The sequence below is a fragment of the Panulirus ornatus genome, chromosome 36, assembly GCF_036320965.1.
Source record: "Panulirus ornatus isolate Po-2019 chromosome 36, ASM3632096v1, whole genome shotgun sequence".
Taxonomy (NCBI): Eukaryota; Metazoa; Arthropoda; class Malacostraca; order Decapoda; family Palinuridae; genus Panulirus; species Panulirus ornatus.
The window spans coordinates 11387257-11404788 of NC_092259.1; the positions used below are offsets into that span (position 1 = coordinate 11387257).

Below are 17532 nucleotides of genomic sequence, written 5' to 3' on the forward strand. Positions count from 1 at the left end.
ACACCTCCCTCGCGCATCGCCTCCAAATACGCGTTTTGAACTATTGCCGTGCAGAGAATAAAGAAATCCAGCGGTGTTTTCACGATGAAAGTGACCGATGAGGAAACTGTCAGTATTGAAAGCAAGTAATATGTTAACGGCCAGATGTGTGATGGGATATTTTTTTTTTTTCTTTTTTTTTTTTGCATACAATGATTGCAAAGGCTGGGTGTTTGTTTTATTATTTGTTCGCATACGCATACACGTAAGCTTTTCTAGATACTACCCGTAGTTCACTAATACTTGGGATGAACATACGCAGTTAGAAGTCATGTCCTCTGTTCCTGTTATTTCCAGTGTTACGGCCGACGCGTATCAAGGATTTGATCTGGGGGCCGGGCGGAATTACGAGCTTGAAGATAATGACGAAAAGCTCGAAACAAGAGTTGTATGCGAGAACACAGTTTGTTTTAGTGAACTTGTCGCTTTTTGAATGATTGATAAGTTAAATTCAGTTAGTAACATCTGTCAGATTTTCATAAAATTGATTACAGCTGTTGTAGAGAAGCAAGTTTGAGACCTGCGACAATTTTTTTTCATTGAATATGAATTCGAGGAATTTTTGTTCGATGAGCAAATTGATATTCTTGATGACATAGCAGTGTAAATCACTGATACATTCAAGTAAACAAGCACATTTATTTTTTTCCTTCCGGGGCACCTAAAGGATTAGATAATTAAAAAAAAGTCGATAAATCATCAGTTATTAACAAGCCTTAAGTTACTGAACCTTCTTACCTCGTACAATCAGAGGGGAGTGTGTTCACTGCTGCTGTTTTGAGAACTTTACCCATAAGTAAGACAAATGTACTCCATGATATTGTTTTACTTGAGGTTCATCGCAATTGTCTTCTTTCCTCCAACCGTGGACTGAAAAAACGATTCATACTGGTAGCTTCTTTGAGGATGTTGTGTACTGTATGCCTTTTTTGGTGGTATGTACTTTTTTTTTTTTTAGTTGCATCGTGGTGAATGGCTCGAGAGTCATACCGCTGCCCTTTAGCTGTGGCTTCTGCCGCCTCTGTCCATGTGAGCCAATGGCAGATGAACTGACTTAGCAGATATGAAGAGCTGCATTTTGCATTTTCAATAGGCTGAGAGATTTTGCCGCCGTGCACGATAGAGTAATGCAGTATTCTCGCATTTTTTTTTTTTTTTTACGCTGCATGAAGGTGTGAGTGAGCATTGTGGACTGTTCAAGCTGTCAGTTTACCAGTATGACAGCTTTGAAGCTTTAAGCTGTACATCACACCATATGCCCAAAGAGTGGTTTAAGAATTTTGTGACCAGGATGCCACAGGAAATTCTTTTTTTTTTTTATCGTAAATAGTAAGCCAGCCAATATCTTAGGCGTCCTCTGAGATTCGATCTCTTAGAAGTCTTCTCTTTATTTCTCACACGCTGAAGTACTCACCACGTGTGCTAGGAACAACCATAATAATTTCTCAGGAATAATGTTGGTATTTAACCCCCTGAACACGTAGGCACGACCCTTGAGCACGGCGGAATGACCCATGGGTATGGTGGCCTGACCTTTGAATTGACTAGTAAGGGTCAGGTCACAGATCAGGCCATGTGATTGAGGATAGCACTGTCGCGCTCAGGGGTTATGATGAGATACCGTCTTGCTCAAGGATCGCACCGTTGTGCTTAAGGGGTTAATATTGGAAATCAGTTTTGCCATCCTTTCCATCTGTCCCATTACTCATTAGAAAAAATTAGTCTAACACCTGTCACTGAATTCCCACTCTCTTAGTTTGTGTGTAGTGTGTGTGTGTGTGGTGTAAGTGTGTGTGTGTGTGTGTGTATCTGTGGGTGTTTGGATGAGTGTAGATGTGTCTACACTTGGTGTTCCTTGCGTGTGTGCGCGTCTACTAATGTCTCATTATGTGTGGATAAGTGTATGTATATGCATGTGCTTATTTGTGCACATGGTGTGCATTTTTCTGTCTGTATTAGTGAGGTTGCATTTATATACATGTGTGTGTGTGTGTGTGTGTGTGTGTGTGTGTGTGTGTGTGTGTGTGTGTGATACTGTCGCAGAAATAGCAGTTTGCTAAGAATACACTCGTGTATGATGTGGTAGGAGACATACGGTCTGTACCAGCCTAGATTATTACTTTCACTTAGTAAGATGCCAGAGTTCAAAAGGAACAGAGGGGTAAAAGGTGAAAATAGGGTTAAGAAAGTGTTCGGTCAAATATCTCTGAAGGAAAAACAAAAATATGGATGGCTCATGTTTGAAGGAAGGAGTATGATATATATGTCGAATGAGGTGAATGAAATACCGAATAAAACGTTTTGAAAAGTTGTATCACCCACGAATGTATGTGTGCTCGCATTTGAATGAGTGTATGCTTGTACTTATGATACACTTGCGCCTCTGCATGTATATTGCATGGGTAGCCAGACTGCAATTTTAGCATGTGTTAAGGGAGTTTGGCCTGCGAGTGACAGTTTTTTCTACATGTGAAGTGTGCATGGTACGTATGTTGCATATAGCAGCTCTCGCATTATACAGACATTGAAATTGCTTTATAACTATTGTTTCCAAATATTCCAGCCTTGTTAACGTAGCGGAAGTGAAGTAACACAAGGCAGCCATTTATTTCAAAGTTAAAACACATTTTGTCATATGACTTTTACAGTCAGATTTGTTGATGCAAGATAACCAAGTTGAAATTGTTTGACCAGTGATTTCATTTTTGAATTTTAAGTTACTCTACAGATTTTGTGAATATCAAATATAATCACACATTTGGACTGAAGTAGTAACAAGTTTAAGACCTCGTAAGTGCACGGAATATTTAAGGTTATCAGTGATGAGGACAGTTTTCATTGTTAGATTATTAAATAGATTTATGTACACAGTTGTGTTTCACGGCATTTTGAATTCAGTATGTAGAGAAGTACATTAAGAAAAAAAAAACAGCTCAAGTCAAAACATGAATTATTCAGAGTACGTGGATACTTCAAAAGTCTGGTGGTTTTCAATTTTCAATCAAAGCATTAAACAAGCGTTACCTTCTTACCATACATGTCAAGCAAGGACGAATTGGCTCATGTTAGCTCTGCGTTTGCCTGTTATTCATGCAATTTTTCGTAAAGCAGTAACCCTTAAAGTGATAGTGTTTGCGTGTGTATGTGTGTTTCTTGTAGGAATGTATGTTAGTACTGCTCTTGTGTACTTGTGTATGTACTTTTATGTGTGCGTGTTATGGGTGTGAATGGATGTGTATGTGATTACTTTTTTCGTCATCACAAGGAGAGAATGCGATGCAAGTGGGCCTAGTCTCGCGATATTTGTACGTGCGAGTGTTTTGCATGTGTCCATTTAGGTGTACCTGTACGTGTGTACGTGTGTGTATGTGTGTGTGGTAGCATGTGGGGACTGACAGGTTGTGGTCCCCTGTGCAGCGTCGGGCTCGCCGTGCTCCAAGCAGCCGAGCGGGTGCTAGGGAGCGTCCAGCCTCCCTCCACACCACTCCGCAGCACACCTTCTCTTCCACCACTACTAACACCGTCCCGCACCACCACCACCATCATCACCACCACCACCACCTCCACCACCAGCACCATCACCAGCAGTCAACAACGGCAGCGTCAGCAGCCGCAACACAGGAGAGTGTGGAGATGCGGGGTCTGCAGGGGGTCAGTGCGGGGGAGCTACTGGGCAAGACTCATGAGGAGTTAGTCTTGCTGCTCATCCAGCTACGGCGGCATCATTCAACACTCCAGTCAGCCAGACACCACACCCGCCTCGAGAGAGACTCCCAGGTACGCCCACATCGTCGCCCATGCCACAGTCCTCACTCGTGTGTGCCCCGGGGGGGTGTATGTGCTTCCCCTCGGGAAAAACTGCAGATTAACCAGACAGATTCAGTCAGCACTGTGGGCACTGCTATCACCTCATCAGAGATCCTGGGGTGTTTCTTCTAGTTAACCCCATGTGATGCAACTCGTTAGCGTTGGCATAGTTTATCACAGGAAAATGAAATTTTCTCTGCCTGTGGAACATGTAAATTATCCTTTATGTACTTAAGTTGAATTATTATTATTCGCATTTCTTTGTGCATGGCCTTGGTGTTCTAAGTTGCTTGTAGCAGGAAGTCACACAATCTAAGGATTGTCTTTCTCCCTTGATTAGATATTTCTTATTTTGTTTTATCACTTTTGCATTATTTTGGCTTTTTCCCATTTGCATGTATTTTTATGTCTTGCATGATATGGTATGTTGTAGTGCATGATTCCAGCTACCACAGTTGTTTTATTTGCCCTGTTTTTGAGTGAGATTTTATATTATCATTATCTTATTGTTTCATGCTGTAGCCTTTCTTTGATTTGTAATGTAATTTCATACCTTGTAATTCTAGCTTTAACTATATACTGTACTAAAATACAATTAATTGAGGTGTAAATAGTAGTGGTAGTATTAGAAGTCTTTAGAATATATCTTGTGAGTTACTCAAAACTGCTTCTTAGTGATGTTTCCCACTTCAGGTACACCTGCAGGACCTTCCAAGGTGCAGATATGCCATTATGGCATGCATACTTAGGGGAATGAGTTTATTAAATAAGCCCAGACACAATGAGAAGTGTAATCAGCCACATGTATTGTCCTGAAGCAGTAAAACTGTATTGCCAGAGTCAAGGGATCTTTGGAATTGGAGATTAAACAAAGAATATAAATTCTTAAGAAAATTTATATTTTTTTATGAAGAATGGTACATAAGCTACTATGCTACATGCATCTTGTAGTTATTGTTTGGCATTGTGATTCATTACTCATTCTGGCATTGTACTGTCACCACTACTGAACATAAAAGTCATGGATCACTAGAGCTTCATTGGACATTCTTAAAGCGAAGAGTCTGTTTGAGAGATGTGAATATACATGAAAATAGAAAGCTTCAAATATGAAGTTTTTACTGACTTCAAATAACTTCATTTGTAAAGAAAATTGGCTCTATTTTGCAGTGGTATTAGAGAGAGCACTCAGGATTATCCAGTAAATCTGTCGTCTTGTGGTAAAGAACTATGTATTCAAGGATGAAGTACCAGAATCTTTGTACAATTGCTTTATGTCCTATTGAATGCATATTACGTTTCATGATTGAAGTTTCATTTTAACACATACATAGAATACTTGGAATATTTGATCACAAGGGTTACAATTATTTGTAATGATGAATACTTTCTTAGTGCTTACTCATTTGTGATGTGAACAAAGCAGTAACCACAATGAACTTCGAAAGTGATTTCTTGAGTGGCCCTCTGATAAAGCACTTCGCTTTTGTTATAGTGATGTTAAAGGAGCATCTGTTAGTCATGACCGTAACATTGGAAAATTGATAAAATGTTTTCTGAGCATTGTCTTTTTGCAACATTTCAGCACCAGAATTACTGATTTTGCCAATACCCTAGGATTACAATAGTAGATTCATAAAGTAACTTTGGAGTTGCAGCTATTTTCGATTGTGGTGGTTATTATTCAAGAAAGCTACCTAGATCTTTATTTCAGAATCGGATTGTAATGTTTCTGAAAATGTTATGACAGTATTTCAAGGTGAAAAGAAAAACTATGATATAAAGACCTAGAAAAGTAGGAAAACCAGTCAAAATGAAGAAGTACTTAAGGAGAAAATGGAGTTTCACTTGGTTAGTTTACAGACTAAATATGAGATTGCTATACATTGCTTACATCTTTTTTGTAGACATCTTTCAGCACTGACCATATAAACACTGAGATTACTTTTATGCTTACTCAGTTGTTGATTCTTATAATGTCTGTCATCAGGAAATAGAGGGTTTAATGCACTTCCTAGGCCACTGTTAGATGCTTAGCTCAAAAACCCAGGCTTGCATTGCAAGGCTTAAAATAAAAATGAAAGCAACTACCAGCATGCAAACCAATGGGTAATCAGTTTCTGCTCCATCAGAATTTAGTGCTCATTGTGAAATCACTGTATGCTAAGCCTTTCATATCTTTTATACCCTAATGGGCAGTATTATTTTTATCATGTTATTTGAATGGAAAATGAGTGAATAAGCTTTTTAGATATCAAGTTCAAAAAGCTGGGCCATCCACTGTTAATAAAGGGCCATGGCCCCTTCTCCTGTGGTTTTAGTAGCTAGATGTTAATCAAAATTTGTTGAGGTTATAGATTTGTAATTACATTTTGATTTATAGGCTTACTTTTTTTCTTAGATTTTATTAACAGTGATAATGTTTAGTTTGATTTGATAAAGGCAAAGAAAATGACTTTATCATGAAATATGAAATAGCTGAGTTAAGCCCTTTTGCTAGTGAGTATTATTTATATACTAAACTTTGCTTTTTTGACATTTGGGTAACCTAAAGAAAATGAAGTGATATGAATAATTTGGCACATCGAAAGGATATAGCAAATGAAATATAGTTAGGTTGCTTGCAACAGTTTAAGAAATGCTATTAAAGTGCTTAAACAAGATGATAAAAGTAAGTGAAACACTTTGTTCATCTGGATGTGTTTGCATTCACAATTTTTTTTACATCTGTTAAAGTATGTATCTGTAAAGTATAATTGGTTCCCAGCATTTAGAACATTACATGTTCTCTTTAAATGAATAGTTTCCACTGTTAAGACTGCAGTAAAGTTATGAAGGTAGGCATATTTCAGGTCAGAAGCCTTGATTATACAATAGAGACCTGTATTTAAAACATAACATAGGAAGAAAGTGCATTCTAAGTCCTGTGTGATCAATGAAATTCAAAATAATTTGAGGCTTTTGGTGAGAATTAGCTGAAAGAGTTGTCACTCATATAGTACCTAATTTTACCTTTAACCATGACTATAGTGACTTAAATCAGTGCACTGTCTTAGGCTCGCCTAGCGCAACTGGATGGGGAGCACCGTGAAGAACATCTACGCCGCCTTGCTAGCCTTAATCACCACCTTCATGACCTAGACAAACAGGTAGAGTTATTCATTCCTTTCCTTATGCTGTAAATCAGGAGCCTGAGTGGAAAATGCCATTTTCACATATGAAATATTAAAACCATTGTTGACGTTTTCTTCTCAGTACCTTGACAGTAGCCATTGTGAGATTCTCTAACCTTTTTCATGGGCCAAAGGAAATGAAAGGTACTGTATTTTTTTGTATGAAGGAGCCCAACCTACCACACGAAATTTAGAAAATGTGTTTTCATGCACCGTATGCAGTGACTTGAACAGAGTAGTCCTACTCCTAGATTCACTAACATAGTTTCACTGCTGTCAGAACATTTGAATTTCTTATTATTTCATTGTTGCTGTGAAATGTGAGAAAGATACTTTGTTTAGGAAGTCATTTACAGGTGGTATGCCCATGCAAAGTAGATGGCAGATAAGAGGTTGGTGAAGAAGTTTTGGGGTACCATTGTGAATGTATAAGAGAGGATTGGATGTAGTGAATAAGCTGTTGAGATTTAGGGTTACTGTGATACTTATGAATTCTTTTAAACTCTTTGTTTTGGAAGAATTTTTATATGTGATAGAAAGAATCGAGATCCATGTCTCTTGAAGCCTGAATGTAATTTTTATTGCCAAGTGTACCACTATTACTGTTGCTTTTATTAATTCTTTTTTACTTTTGTGGTGTGGTTATTTTACCACCACTATTCACAGGCTACTTCCAGACTTCTATGTCTACCTTTGTCATACCTGATTCATCACACGTTTTCATCCCAATGGCAAAGTTTTTATAGTAGCAAAGTTTTTATAGTATTCTTTCATGCTACAACAAGACTGCTATGCCTCCTGGTATTTTGTTTCTCCCACTGTCACTATTACAAATGGCTCTTGTACTGGCATGTTGATTCCCTACCAATACCCCTAATGGAATTTTCATTCACTCTATCTCTGCTATTTTATCTTGAATGTCATTTATTACACATATTACATTTCAGTATACTGCTTTTCTTGGTTGATGTATATTTAGTAAGATATAATTAGTATTAGAATGAAAGAGTATCGGAGGAAGAAAAATTGGGGAAGGTTGCATGAAATGGTGTATGCAAGGGAGGCAATAAGGACAGGGATAAGTGGAGACTTTTGCTGTAGCCACCCCCATGGTGGGAGTTCCCTGAATTGAAAGGGCATCAGAGATAGAGATCAATGATTAGTTATCAAATGTGAACACTTAACAATTCTTGTTTTTACCACATGCAAAGGTATTAGTTATTTGAATTATGCAAAGTTCCTTGAACAGTTTACCTGTATGAATAAGCCTGTAAATTGAAAAAAGTCTTACATTTTCCACTGTTGCTATTTAGTATCTCAAGCTGGATGTGCTTTCCCCCCCCCCCCCAGAGGACCACTTATCTGACATTCCACATTACTGATAATCACAGTATCCATAAGCCTCTTTAATTTGAATTTTCATCCTATTTTCATTTTAAAAGTTTTTGAAGAAAGCCATATTTAACACTAGATATATAAGAGAGCACCCAAGGGTAATCATCTCCAGTAAGCATTACAGTGCAATTTTTTGTAAAGATGAAAGTGGCTCTATATTGCAGTGATAGAATATGGATACTAAATCTTGATAAGCTTCAGTTCAGAATGAGGTCAGATAAGTTCAGTTCAGAATGAGATCAGCATTTTGCTATCATTTATGTGTAATGTTTTATTTTTCAAGGATATGCTGACAGAAGCTAAGATTGGCATTCTATATTCTCTATCAGAGTAAGAGGCAAACATTGATTTTGCTCTATATGTTTTTTGTTTTTATTTTTATTTTTCTTTCCAGGTGTAAGCTCCCTATCCCTGGTATAATGGTCATGCCAGGGCTATGGGTATATTAGATATGGATGCCAGAAGAGTAGTTTGGAATAGGATGCAGCTGAAGCATTTTGTGCACAGATGTCATAAGAATGGAGTTGTTGGTCTCGCTTGATGAATCAGTTATGTGTGCAAGAGAAAATATAATGAGCACCTGTACAAGTGAGGGAGTTAATGTCCCACTTCAGCAAATTGTGCATGGGCCTATTCATATTTATGGAGTTAGAGCTAATGATATCAGAATGTATGCCAAGTATTTGTGCAATAGATTTTTACATTAGAAGTTGTTTGCTGCTTTTTGTTTCTAAAGATTATTTTTCTAATCAGTATGAAATGGGTAAACCACTGATCAACCTCGTGGACAACATGGTCAAACTTGGGTCCCTGTACCGAGGAGGAGACTCGAGATTTGTTGCTCAAGATGACCCAAGACGGGCACATTCTTACTATCCGGTAGGTCAGGTGTTTAAGGATGAAGCTATATCAATAATTTTGAGTGAGTCACTGAATAACCTTTAGCTGTAAGAGATTAAATTGTATGGAAGTTTATAAGAGAATATGTATGTTGATTGATATGTTTCAGTAGACTTTTCAAAACTGATGGGTATTGAGTTTCAGTCAAGTATTGTGTGTGAAAAGGCACTGGTATTTTATATTTATTGAAAATTTAGAGAAGAATGTTTGTATAACATGAATGCTTTAGTGCTGTAGAGCTTTAAAAAGATATTGAAATAACTTCTGTACACCAAGAAGATATGTGTCTGTGACAAATTAATATTTTACTTATGCAAAATGTTTGTAATTTATGAAACTGAAATATCTTAAGAGGTGAAGAGAGTAAGGTTTCCTGAAGTTGGACTTTTCATTGCTTTCTACTTATAGAAATTTCAAGATTAGGGACTACTGCAAATTGTCTATGATTTAAAACACCTTTATTGAATTTCTTAAGTTGCAGTGAACAGATGATGCTTTTGATATTACAGTTAAGAAGATTTGTGAGGATATGTTTTTATAGTTGTTATAACAGCCAAACATTGATATGAAGCTAGTTACTGGGGCTGGTGCTTTTAATAGAATTACAATATTCATTCATTTGATTGAAGTGTAAGTTTGAATTGAGAAAAACTGGAGGAAGTGATGTGTTTAAGATACCTGGGAATGGATATGTCCATGGATGGAACCATGGGAGCTGAAATTAGCCATCAGACGGGGGGGGGGGGCAAGGCTGTGGGTGCTTTGAGCAGTGTGTGGAAAGACAAGTTACTGCCTGTAAGGTCAAAGAAGTGTACGTATGATGGTATAATAGTCTCAGTGGTATTGTAAGGCAGGGCCCTAGATAAGAAAAAAAAATAAGAGAGTGAATGTGTTGGATATAGGATGTTTGAAGACAGTATGTAGTTTGAGAGGGATTGAGCAAATATAGTAGGGTAAGAAAGAGGTGTGAAAGTAAGGGAAGTGTGTACCTATGTATGAGTATGAGAGATCTGAAGAGGTTTTGCTGAAATGGTTTGGACTTATGGAGAGATGAATGATAAGAGGATTGTCAAGAGGGTATGTATGTTGGCAGTGGACGCAACAAGGGAATAGGGGAACTGAGAAGTGTGCAAGTGATAGAGCGAATTGGTGTGATATGGTATACAGGGCACAGTGACATGTAGTCAGTGGGCTGAACCATGGAATATGAAGCAGTATCCACAAGAATGTCTGTGGGGCCTGATTATTGGTTTAGAACTGGTAATGGCATATGATACATGAAAGCTAGAGAGGGGATGCGAGTGAATGAGGCTTTTCTTTGTATGTTCCTTGTGCTTCTCTCACTTATACAAGAATTGGTGAACAAGTATGAGAAAAGGATTATTTTTATTTTTTTAATGCTTGTTTGCTGTTTCCTGTGTTGGTGAGATAATGCCTGGAACAGATGAAGATGATAATTTTTTAGAACACATTCTTCATTGCCCATGTCAGCAAGGTAGTGTCAAGGACAGATGACATAATAACAATGACAGCTAGAGACTGAGTGTGAATGAATGTGGCCTCTGTTGTCTGTTTTTTTGGCGCTACCTCACTGAAGCAGGGGGTAGCGATGCTGTTTCCTGTGGGATGGGGAGTGCCAGGAATAGATGAAGGCAAGCAAGTATGAATATGTACATGTGTATTTATGTATATGTGTGTGTATGGGCATTTATGTATATATGTGTGTATATGAGTAGATGGGCCATTCTTTCTTCCTCTGTTTCCTGGCGCTACCTCGCTGACGCAGGAAATGGATTTCAAGTATGATAAATGATCATAAATTAATGATAGTAATGATAATCGTAGTTACTTGTAATTATTATTTTATTTTCATTAATTAACCCCAGGATGTTTTATGAGGCTCTAGCTTCAAGGCTGGCTCAAACTAATTAGGAGTAGAAAATTTAGATTAAGATGTTCCTTGAGTGTATTCCATTCAGTCTAATGACGATGACACATTCTCGTAAAAGTCAACTTCACTCTCTTGGTATGAACATTTACAGGTGGAGTCTGATAACACCACAGCTTCTGATTATCCCTCCAAACGTGATGCTTTTTTATGTTGGTTTTTTAAAGATTTTGTTCTTTTGTAGATTCTGTTACTGAAGATATACTTATTTGAATACCATGACAGGGAAATGGCTATGACTCACTTCAGTTCTCTAGGAGAATACAGGAAAGAAGGATAGTTGCAGAAGATTTACAGTTGCAGGAATATGAGTTGGCAGCAGCCGACCAGGGTGATCTGGAGGTAGGTGAATAATACATTCTGTTACCCTTGCTTGACATGTAAGTGGCCAATGTTGTCACTACGTCCCCCATCAAATCTCATTTAATATAATCTCAGGAAAAAAAAGTGAAAAAGGCATCTGAGCATTTTAAAAGTTTAGTGTTTTCATGTGATCACTTGCAGTAGGTGCTTATTCACAAAGAAGCACAGTATTTTCTGTTTCACAAGCTTTATAAACATTTTGCTGATCATTTAGATCTGATGTCTCTGGAGTTCTGAATTTTCTTATAAGGAACGACATTAGTAGTAGTCAGTTGATATAACGAGATGTTCTATTTCTTTTATTAACTGCATCATTTATAACATTTATAGTGTATGACTACTTTAGTAAAAATCACGAATTACAAAGTTTAATTGAAGTTAGTATTGTATTATTTCATACTATGGATCTTTCTTTCAATTTTTTAAAAGTAACCAGTTATATTATATACTCTTGAGCAATTTCATTTCTAAGTGGCTGTTGTTATATCTCTTAATGGTTCATGGTATTTTAAAGTTTTCCAGAGGTAGATGTTAAAAGGGGGGGAATCAGAGATTGTTCTTAAAAAGAAGCCTGTCATCACTGAGGTTAAATTGAGGAGATTTGAATGTATGCAATGGGTTGAACATTAGTTACATGTTTATTATTTGTATCAGTTTAGTAGTTCTGTAACCTAAAAATTTTCAAAATAGTTGTGCAGATATGCATTGTCACTGAGTCATTACATGGTGTATGAATGTTGTCTTTAAATAAGCAGAGTTTAATAAAGAAATTAATTTATTCGTAACATCATTTGCTATTCAAAAAAGTGGTATGATACAGTAACATTAAACTTGCAGGGAAAAGTGATGCAATTGTATAAGTTGGACAAGAACCTACATCAAGAGTCACTGACCATTCAGAGCTTGCAGAGAGAGAAGGTTCGAACACTGTATATCCTTCATTTCTAGATTGATGGGACCTTTAACTATTCCTCTTTTGGGTATACGAAGGTTATCTTTGTTAGATTCTGGGTCCTTTTTGGTGCTTTGTGTCCAATAAATGCGAGGTTATTTGGCAGTGTAGGCACTTTGAGGACTTTCAAAAAGGTGTGTGAATCAGTCCATAATGAGAGAAAAAGCCCTTTTGAAAAATCCTTAAAGTGATGTACTGCCTGAAGCACTGAATTCGTCACGCTAATAGTAGCTAGCAATGTATCTTTGACTGTTCACCTCATCACCTCTGCTTCAGTACTTAACCTTTAACCCTAGGGGATTTATGTGTGAGGCTTTATTTCCTTCAATTTTTAATTGATAAATAAATCTTGTACATATGTAACATTGGGCTCAAAGAAGCAAATTTGCACAAGTTGTATTTTTACTAATAGCAACCCTGTATGATATGGGAGTGGAGTTTATTAGAATGGTCTTGGATTTGGAGAGGCTGTGAAAGTTTTGGAGTAATATGATATGCAAAAATCATTTGGTAAAGTAAGTGAAATGCAAAAATGTACTTGGTTTTTTACTGACCCATTTCATTCACTGAAGCTAACATAGAATCATTTTTAAAAGAAGTTTCCCTGAATCCCAAAGTGTATGCTGGACAGTGAGCAGTTTTAAATCTTTTAAATAGTTATGTTTGATTTTGAAAGTGCAAGTTTGATTTTCAGTTAATTCAGGAGCATTAGCAGTGATAATATGATAATTTGCAAAAGGAATGGTATTTGTAATATTTTTCCCAGTGTAGGTGAATATCCTAAGGACTTAATAGAATCAAGAACCATAATCATGTTTTTTTGAGAATATACTGTATCAGTTGCAAATTTAAGCAAAGAACTTATAAGTAAGTTATCTTATTATCTGGTTCTCTGCCCTTCTAACCCAGGGTTTTAGCAAGGGTCAGGTATGTGGATGCTGCCTTGATAGAAATGACCCCTGTATCATATTTTTCACATCTGAATTAAGTGTTTATCACGTGTGATCTGCTCCCATTTCAGAAGTTTCCTTTCATTTTTTAAAGATTTGAAAAACTCACAAATAGCATATTAGGTACATTATACATCTTCTCATAGTACAGTAATGTCAGTTTCATTATGAGATGTATGAATGGCTTTTAACTGTAAACACCACTCATTACAGTATCACAGATACTCATGTGAGTTCCAAGACAGAGTAATGTTTATTATAGAAAATAGTTTAGATTTCTTTGACCCAACATGTAATTGACAAGAAACAATTGATATTAACAATCTCTGGCAAAGCCCCACCCCAAGTTACCTGTCCACCTGGCCCAAAGTTGAAACTTAACTGCAGTAACCTTTTAGTTGATGTTACAAGTCATGATCCATCTTTTATGTTATATCCAGTCTGTTATCTTGTGTTGTTCAACAGGCTTGCCCATGCAAACTGTCCCCCATGCAAACCTCATTCTTTCAGTACCAAATATTCGCATCTTTTACTCTTACTAATCACATAAACCCGTGCTATAATTTTCAGCTTGACTTGTTTCCTCTTCCACTCTTTCCTTTTGCCTCACTTGTATACACTCTGACAGTAATTGATTCTTCCTACATCCATCCTTTCCAAATGCTTATACTGTAGTCTTAAAACTCTAAAATTTGTATATGCACCCACTCCTTTCTTTGTATTTTATATCTTATTTGAGCATAAAAATAATATCACATCATCAACTCATCTTTATCTCAGGAAATGCCTTGTTAGCATGTAATTTTTTTCAAGATATCACAGACCTTTGTTTCACTCCCATACATCTAGGATGGCTGAGATTTTTCTTGATACACTTGATACACTTTGGTACACTTTTAAACTTGTATCCTCATCCCAGTTAACCTTTAGGGTATCACCAATTTGCCATCTATTTAACACCCTCCCAGATTTGTCAGCATTTATTCCTTCACCCCTCACTAAGAATACCTCCAAGATATATAAGATGCTTTTACCTTCTTAGGACTTGTACCATCCATCTTAATATCACAGTCTTAACACCCATTTCTTCAACACTACCTTGATCTTTGAAGGGTTCACTGTCATCTTCATATTCACTTCCCAGTTCTTTCCCATTTTCTTGTAGTTTAATGCCATTTGCATACAACAAAATGAATATTGAAATTTTTTGTAGTAAACTCTAGTTGAGGAGTGGCATCAGAATGTTTCTCATGCATGTCTAAATAAGAACTGATTATTGCTTGGGTAAATTATTTAGAAATGTCCAGAAGTAACTTGTAGCGGTTTCATATTGTGTGTATTCTGTTAAAGGAGATATATGAGCCATGAGTCTCAGGAAAGTGGAATACCTAAACATATATTAAATTCTGTGTTTTTGCATTTTGATTTTTCCTAAGCTTCAAAACATTATTGAGTTAATACACAGAATTTTGGACACTTTTTTATGGTACACTTTTCTTATGAAGATGATATCCTGCTTACATTGTTATATAGATAGACCTTGCAAGAAATACTTTAGTTTGATTTTGTACATCATTGAGGTAAAGTAGATTTGTCAGTGCATGTAAAAACTAAGTTCCTGCATGAGACTTCACATAGGCTTAAATGTAGTACCTTACTTCAAGTGTATGCTGGACATCTTTTCTCCTTTTTTTATTGTGAAGTCTTGCTATGCATGGTCTTGGGTTGCTTTTAATGGTGGTTTGGTGCTTGTTATGCATCTTCATAGAAGGCTTGTGATGCCAAAACAAAATTCTCGTAAACCTTAAGTATGTGGTTTTATCATACTCCATATTTGGTTATGTTATCTTGGTAAAGGCTTTTTCATGCACATATTTATTTAAAACATCCCTTATATTCTTTGCTACTTGGATTTTATAAAGAGGATTATTATATACAAATATTGCACAAATAAAACATATTGGATGATTGGTAGACATTAAAGGAATACAATGAAACAAAACCCTAGCTTTTGCCTTTCAGAGTAGTATTGGCTATGCATCGTTTTATTTATTTATGTTGCAAGATATTATCAGCTTCTTCATAACAGGGAAGCTTCAATACCCAGAAAGTAGGATGATATGTGAAATAATTACTGATGAGCTGAAAAGATAAACACACATTCCATAATAAAGTTTCCTGAATTGTCTTGGAAAGTAATTACAAAAGTATTTGAGAAGGAACATAATTAGAAGGGCTTTATAGTTTGTAGGAACTAGAATTGGATGAAAAGATTAAGGAAATAGTGTGCCTATCTTTTATGGCCATCGGTACTGTTACGAGAGCTTTTCTAAGCCTGTCGACTCTCCACCATAGGAGATGCTGGAGCGCACCCTAGTTAATCTGAACTCCAAGTCTCATGGAGCAAATGAAGGACCTGTAGAGCTTGAGCGCAGAAAGAAACAGAGAAGACACTTGGAACATGAGCTTTCCAAACTTCGTGCTCACCTTGCTGTGTCTGCAAGGGTGAGTTTAATTTCAGCAATATATTACTGGATATGGGATCTCTGTCATGTACCCCCTTAGCAGGTCAAAAAAATCTACATGAACCAAATTTTCAGCTGATTTATGTCAATTTACAAGACTCATTTGATGTTGAAGCCATAATTTGTACACATATATGCCTTCATTTAGTCAAGAATTTAATCAGTTACTTAATATTTGCACTTGTATTATAGGTGTATGAGGTATTGTTTTATTTGGATTTGATTTTGGTAATGGGATTTAATGTGGGAAAAGTGAGAATTGTTAACTAACTAGTATGTCTGTGGTGAAAACTTAGAGTTGTATTGAGGATGTGTAGTAAAAGTAAGCAATACATTTAGTGATTCAATACTATTAATCACATACTCAAGAGTGTATCCTCATGAGACTTCTACTTGTTTATTCTTTATTCTGGTGTAGAATGCCTGTAGGTTCTTCTGCATTTTGGCAAAAAGTTTGTAAAGTATGAATGTAATAGAAAGTTAGGTGAATACATTCTGATAATGTTGTGTAAGTAACTGTTTGGGTAAAAGCATCTTGTAAATTAGGTCATAAAGAGTAATCAGTGGTATGGAGAGATATTTGCTGAAAATTTTTGTGCAGTGTAAGGAATTTTGTTTGTAGTTAAAGATTGCAACCCAGGCCATGCATATCTAACTAGAAAGAAACTATTTGTTGATACTGATGCATGCCAAGTTTAGTAGTCTAGCAAAACAAGGAAAACTTTTTCTGTGCTTAATAACTGGCTGTGGAGACTTTGTGCCCCAAAACTTATCATGTAAAAGGCTTTGTTAAACAAAGTGCTCACCTCTCCTCTTCAGCTATCAACCACTGAGCATCCATCACTTGTGAGCCAAGTTGATTTTAATGCACCAGTTATGACACATTTGCATGACTAACTATTGGTTAACACCCAAGTGATATCCATCAGTTGAAGGAAACTAACCAGCTGGCTCCTTGGTACAGCTGGTTTGTTAAGATACATTGCACATCTGACATGGAGAAAGAAATTATTGATAAAACTTAGTAAGACAAATGTAATCTTCTAATTTTAGTAGGGTTAAGGAAGGGATTCTGCATTTACAAGGACATAAGTCATCCATTTTTATGTAAGCAAACATCTGAAGGAAAATCTTTTTCATCTTTAAATAGAAAATTACGTTTAGATTTGATAGTGTAACATTACTTAAACAGAGAGAGGGTGGTGAGTGGTGGAATGAAAAAGTAAAGTTTCTAGTGACAAAGGAGAGACAGGTGTGTGGGTGAAAAATGCCTGAAGGGAGTTTATGAGTGTTTGGTAGGTATACTAGAGAAAGTAGCTGGAGGTCAAGAGGAGGGCACAGGGGCTGAAAGACATGGTAAATGATAGATTGAATGAGAGTGTAAGCAAGCTTGATAGATGAAGGAAATGATTTAGGTGAAAAGTGTGAGGAGAACAATTGGAAGCACTAGTGTGGGGAGTGGATACGGAAATGGTAACAG

General features: G+C 36.6%; 1 protein-coding gene across 15 annotated transcripts in view; it reads left to right on the forward strand.

Moving 5' to 3' along the window:
* Positions 1 to 17532, forward strand: part of LOC139760351 (uncharacterized) — a 492128-nt gene that overhangs the window by 439283 nt on the left and 35313 nt on the right. For 11 of the 15 annotated variants that reach the window (XR_011715318.1, XM_071683401.1, XM_071683413.1 and 8 more), the window contains 6 exons: positions 3613 to 3816; positions 6903 to 6995; positions 9168 to 9293; positions 11488 to 11604; positions 12463 to 12543; positions 15883 to 16032. Coding sequence is in view for 14 of the 15 variants with exons in the window: in XM_071683401.1 (XP_071539502.1) it covers positions 3613 to 3816; positions 6903 to 6995; positions 9168 to 9293; positions 11488 to 11604; positions 12463 to 12543; positions 15883 to 16032 (771 nt within the window). In the remaining variant the exon portion in view is untranslated. The remainder of the gene's footprint in view (positions 1 to 3612; positions 3817 to 6902; positions 6996 to 9167; positions 9294 to 11487; positions 11605 to 12462; positions 12544 to 15882; positions 16033 to 17532) is intronic. The other 4 variants (XM_071683407.1, XM_071683406.1, XM_071683411.1 and 1 more) reach the window with 4 other exon arrangements.